The following is a 6510-nucleotide window of genomic DNA, read 5'->3' as shown; positions in this document are numbered from 1 at the left end:
CAATATTTCTGTGCTATTGTTTTGGAATTTCATTATAATGGTCTTATTAATGTGGCCTCGTCAGGAAATTAACCTCTAGAGATAGCAGTATATGTCATCAGTCTCTCCAGATACTCAAATTCTGCCCAATAAAAGTGTGGTGTAGCGAGAGAAGTGTCCAAACCTACGTATGATCTGGTATGTTCAGGACCCAACAACAAAATGAGCAATGCAAAGGACACTCTTCCAGGTAAAATTGAGTGTTGTTTGTATTCTGTTTTAATCATTAATAATTTAATGATAATTATCATATTTCATCATCGAACTCTAACAGTTCAGTATAGGAAGGTTTCTCCTTTACTTTATGTTCAAATATTTGGGAAGATTTTTTATTTAGTTTTCATGACAGTAATGTTTTTTGCACACCAAAATGCGCATAAATTGGGTACCATGCTAACGGCATTTTACAAGCGGTAATGTTCAACAATGGTTATGAACATTTCAAATGCTACGTTTCTATTGATCATCGCATTCATTCAGTGAATAGTGTAAAGGTTTATCCAAAAATGTAAAAAGAATAATTTGCAAATATATCATTCTATAAATTATATTGCTTCATACACACCAGAATGTGATGTATTTGTAATACTGTACTAACTCCACCCAATTTACTGTTCTCTAGCTAGGTGCTGACACAACAAGGTTTGGGGTTTTCCTGCTGTAAAAATACCAACGGAAATTAAACAAAATACCAAGCAGGAAGGTTTAGACTGTCATGCAATCAAAATACAAACAACACTGGTAAAAAGAGAGCTGTCAGTGTGGTTGGACTAGCCATACACATTTAGTGTTATGTTTTAAATAGACCACTTGATAACATTTGGATAAAAGCTAAATGTTCATACCCTGTGAACAATAGCCCTGTTTTGCTGTTGTTAATGACAACCCTGTTCAACTCCTCCCAGGAGATAGTGTTTGTGCTGCATGGACTGAATGTGACACAGAGAAACAGACACATCTACTTTGTATTTATTCTTATCATATATCTCTTCACCATTTTTATTAATCTAACATTGATCCTCACAATATTTCTGGAAAATATGTTGCAAACCCCAATGTATTTATTCCTCTGTAATCTGTGTATTAATGGTATCATTGGTGCTTCATCTTTCTACCCAAAGATACTTTATGACATTTCATTTGACTCTCATGTGATAACATACATTGGCTGCTTGACCCAGATATTTTTCATCTACTTCTATGTTTACTGTGAATTTACCAACTTAACAGTGATGGCTTATGACAGATATGTTGCCATCTGTAAGCCACTCCACTACCACTGTATTATGACTATTAGAAAAGTGTGGACACTGATTCTTCTAACATGGCTTTTCTCATTGCTAGAAGTTACTATTGGAGTAGAGCTAACAGCTACGTTACCCCTCTGTGGTGTTGACATTGATAAACTCTACTGCTCAAACTGGGCTGTGGTGAAGCTGTCTTGCATTGACATCACTCTGAACAACCTCTACGGTTTCATTTTCACATCAACTCAAGTCTCACAAACAATACTTATCCTGGTATCATATGTGAACATCATCAAAGCATCTTTGCGTTCTCAGGCAGGAAGGAAGAAGTTCATGCAGACCTGTCTACCTCATCTGATCACACTGATTAACTTCACCATATCTCTTCTCTTTGATGTGATGTACGCTCGATATGGCAGCAACACCAGTCTGTTGGCCCTGAGGAATATCATGGCTGTAGAGTTTCTAGTTGTTCCTCCTCTGTTAAACCCTATCATATATGGGATGAACCTCAGTCAGATTCGGAATAGAGTAAGAAAGATGTTCAATTGTAAAGTTTCTGCTGTAAGCTAAATTTTTTGTTGTTTGGTGTAAATGTGATTTGGAAGAGATGTACATATACTGATGGGGTCAATGGGTCGCAGACACTAAGCAGTTGAATTGAATATCAAAGATATGCATATACTAAACATATGTACTTAATTTTTACTTTATAATCATGTCCCAATTATTTGGGGATTTTAATTCAGTACAACAATAGATTATTTCAGCTGTAAATCACTGTTTTGTTTAACCTCCATAGTTTTTGATCAATGTTTTAACTGAAAAATATAATAACTGTACAGAGACATTTATGAATGTCTCAGAATTTATTGTTAGAAAATATAGTTAGATCAACTTAACTAGCAGTGCAGATACAGTATGTATAACTGGTATTTAATGTGCACCTCAATTACAGTAATTTGTTAAAATCTATGATAGGAAAATGTCTAGCTGAGTATCATTACAGTAATAATACACTCATAAAATATTTTTGATTAACAAAAATAAAGAAATAATGAAACCATGTGATGGTTAATAATTTTAACAAATTATATGTGAAACCATAACAAATAATGCTTGAAATGTCAAAGTTGTTTGAGTGGCTTTCTGTATCACTATATTTGCTGGAGATAATCAGAATAAAAGACCAATACAGCAGATTTTACTTATAGTATAGGGCTGTTCTATTAGTACAAAAAACTGAAATATTATGGGCATGAATTAACAAAATGAACAAATAAAAACAGAACAATAAAGGAATACCCCAACTTATCCCACTAGACTTGGTACCCTTTCCAAGATCAATACCCCAAAAGTGTTCACCCCCTTTCCCCCACACCTCCCAGGCCATCTTCTGTCTCGTTCCCTGGGTTATATCCGGGTGAGGGGTTTGGCAGTGGGTTTTCTGGTGCAAGGGATCTTGTATCAAGATTAGATCCATTAATTAACCTGCCTGCAAGGTTATATTTCTATAGAATCATAAAAAGGTAGGGCCTGAAACAAGAGAGATACTATAGTAAAAGCAAGATCCACTGTCAAGATATGCTTACTGCTTAAAAAACGACAAACCCGATTCCAAAAAAGTTGGGACACTGTACAATTGTGAATAAAAACAGAATGCAATGATGTGGAAGTTCCAAATTTCTATATTTTATTCAGAATACAACATAGATGACATATCAAATGTTGTAACTGAGAAAATGTATCACTTTAAGGGAAAAATTAGTTAAATGTCATGGCATCAACACATTTCAAAAAAGTTGGGACAAGGCCATGTTTACCACTGTGTGGCATCCCCTCTTCTTTTTATAACAGACTGCAAACGTCTGGGGACTGAGGAGACAAGTTGCTCAAGTTTATGAATAGGAATGTTGTCCCATTCTTGTCTAATACAGGCTTCTAGTTGCTCAACTGTCTTAGGTCTTCTTTGTCGCACCTTTCTCTTTATGATGCGCTAAATGTTTTCTATGGGTGAAAGATCTGGACTGCAGGCTGGCCATTTCAGTATCCGGATCCTTCTATGAAGCCATGACATTGTAATTGATGCAGTATGTGGGCTGGCATTCTCATGTTGGAAAATGCTAAGTCTTCCCTGAAAGAGACGACGTCTGGATGGGAGCATATGTTATTCTAGAACTTGGATATAACTGTCAGCATTGATGGTGCCTTTCCAGATGTGTAGGCTGCCCATGCCACACGCACTCATGCAACCCCATACCATCAGAGATGCAGGCTTCTGAACTGAGCGCTGATAACAACTTGGGTTTTCCTTGTCCTCTTTAGTCCGGATGACATGGCGTCCCAGTTTTCCAAAATGAACTTCAAATTTTGATTTGTCTGACCACAGAACACTTTTCCACTTTGCCACAGTCCATTTTAAATGATCCTTGGCCCAGAGAAAACGTCTGCGCTTCTGGATCCTGTTTAGATACGGGTTCTTTTTTGACCTATAGAGTTTTAGCCGGCAACGGCGAATGGCACGGTAGATTGTGTTCACCGACAATGTTTTCTGGAAGTATTCCTGAGCCCATGTTGTGATTTCCATTACAGTATCATTCCTGTATGTGATGCAGTGCCGCCTGAGGACCCGAAGATCATTGGCATCCAGTATGGTTTTCCGGCCTTGACCCTTACGCACAGAGATTGTTCCAGATTCTCTGAATCTTTGGATGATATTATGCACTGTAGATGATGATAACATCAAACTCTTTGAAATGTTTCTGATATTGCTCCATTATTTTTCACCGCAGCATTGGTGGAATTGGTGATCTTCTGCCCATCTTGACTTCTGAGAGGCACTGCCACTCTGAGAGGCTCTTTTTATACCCAATCATGTTGCCAATTGACATAATAAGTTGCAAATTGGTCCTCCAGCTGTTCCTTATCTGTCCATTTAACTTTTCCGGCCTCTTATTGCGACCTGTCCCAACTTATTTGGAATGTGTAGCTCTCATGAAATCCAAAATGAGCCAATATTTGGCATGACATGACAAAATGTCTCACTTTCAACATTCAATATGTTATCTATATTCTGTTGTGAATTAAATATAAGTTTATGAGATTTGTAAATTATTCCATTCCTCAATACATCATGAATGAATAAAATAAAATGCATAAGTAAAAACAAAAAATTACGCAGACGAACACAAACATTTCTACAAGCTAAAGATCAAACGTACTTTTAACAAGGCACTCCTATCAATTAAATTGGTTGAGCGAATGCCAAGAGTTTGCAAATCTGTCATCAAAGTCCGGTGCCTACTTTGAAGAATCTAAAATGAAAAGGCCTTTTAAATTGTTAAACACATGTGTGTTATTTGATAGTTTTGATGTTTACACTATTTTTTTACAATGTGGAAAATAGTAAAAACATAGAACAATCCCTGAGTGAGGTTTGTGTGGGCTATATGTGAGAGAATTGTTATCTTGGCTGGAATAAAATGATGTACTACACACAATGAGTACTCTGTTGCGTGTCATGAAGTATGTCAGTAGACCATCCACCATCAGATGGTTTGGTTTTTCCTCTTTTCTGAACCAGTTATCAAACGCCAAAAGTACATAAAAAAAGCCGGCAGAACATTTTAGGGCCAGATTATATGATGATTGGCTAGTACTGCAGGGATGGAAAGAGAAATGTGTGGAGAAAAATTTTAATATTCTGTGCGTATCAACTCATCCGTGAAACATATGGAGGTATTGCTATGGCTTGGGCAGGAATGGCTGCAACTTTGTTTTCATTTACTGTACAATGAGGATCTCTGAATGGTCTGGTAGAAACTCACTAATTAGAACTCTAAATACATCTTTATCTGGTCTAAACCAGTTTGGTTTATTCCTCTTGTCAGTTTCATTCTCCTCCGCAGGTTTCACCCAAATGCAGGTTGCCCACCTGCATTTTACAAATACCTCCAGACTTCAAATTGTCCACCGATGTCTTGTCCCTTTCCAAATTACAGCACCATCAACATATCTTGTATTCTTCCTACTTGTCTAAAAACAGGCTCGGTAACTATCTAATCGGTCCAATACTAAGCTAGTAGTTCTCAACTCCCCTATACTGTTGTAGAATTAATCAATACATCAGCTCAATACATTTCTATAACAATGGCTTTTCATGATTGTCACGTCCTGGCTCTGCGCTGGGCTGGGGCCATAAGCCAGGACCGGACAGAAGGTGATGCCTCTAGGCACCTCTACTCAGTTTGGTCTCCCCAATTGGAGGCAGGTGTAGATCGTTGCCTCCAATTGGGGACCCTATTTATGTTCTGTGTGTGGCCACACCCGGTGTGGTTCATTTTTGTTTTGTTTTGTACTGAACGCCCTACGTCACTGGTTTCTGCTATTGTTTTGTTTTTGATTAAACTATGGATTACTACCACCCTTTCGTCTCTGCGCCTGTGTCCTACCACCACCGTGACAATGATGCAGCAGGATACGGACCAAAACATTTCCCGGTTGCTACCAAAGAATTCTTCTGGGCCAACAAATCTTAAGTTATTGAGTGGCCAAAACAATCCCGATCTGAAGACAAGACTGAAGCAAAAGGCCCAAAGCAAACATGAACTGAAAATGGTTCAGGGCATAAGAAGGACATCCCACCCTGCGCCTGGTGAAGCCTATGGATTACAGACTTCAGGAAATGATTGCATGCAAGTGATATGTGACTGTTATGACCCAGCAGCTTACCTAGGGAACAAGAGGTTGCAACATAAAACACCCCCCGCCCCACCCCAACCTAGTGTGTTTAGAAAATGACCGCCTACGTGTAGAATGTAGACCCCAGGGCATCTTCCCTATTCCCTGTCCCCAAAAATACAATCGAAAAGGCCCAATAACCAAAAAAGAATAGCAATGCTTACAAAAATAAACAAAGAAAATATCTACCAGAGCTACATAAGGACAAAGGGACAACTGAATTCTGATGTGACAACACCAAAACTTTCTCTTCAGGATACTTCCAGGGCTGTATTCACAGAGTGTGGCGCGGGAAGGAACTGGCAGTCAGTGGTAGTGCATTGCCTGATGGGCAAGTTGAAATGGCAGTGGGATGCACCAATCCTGTCGATCCTAATGTGAATAAAATGAGGAGAGCTGAACATAGAACACAAACGACAACTCAAGGACACACACCAATGTGTGGGGACGTAACAGTGAACGAGCACAAAGCTGATTTACTTTG

At 38.4% G+C, this 6510-nt stretch overlaps 1 protein-coding gene across 1 annotated transcript; it reads left to right on the top strand.

Annotated features, from left to right (window-relative positions):
* The first annotated feature begins 917 nt into the window (after nt 1-917).
* LOC105008328 (olfactory receptor 4S1-like) lies at nt 918-1859 on the top strand. The gene has a single exon (XM_010867609.2). It carries the CDS (start codon nt 918-920, stop codon nt 1857-1859), a length of 942 nt encoding a protein of 313 aa, XP_010865911.2.
* Nucleotides 1860-6510: the final 4651 nt, after the last annotated feature.

This window comes from Esox lucius, chromosome 7 (assembly GCF_011004845.1).
Source record: "Esox lucius isolate fEsoLuc1 chromosome 7, fEsoLuc1.pri, whole genome shotgun sequence".
Classification (NCBI taxonomy): domain Eukaryota; kingdom Metazoa; phylum Chordata; class Actinopteri; order Esociformes; family Esocidae; genus Esox; species Esox lucius.
The sequence above is the reverse complement of the archived record's forward strand: the minus strand, read 5'-3'. Positions and strand labels throughout refer to the sequence as shown.

What these genes read in the sequence shown, in the direction of transcription:
- LOC105008328 (XM_010867609.2), top strand. Translation starts at nt 918, where the DNA reads ATGACAACCCTGTTCAACTCCTCCCAGGAGATAGTGTTTGTGCTGCAT.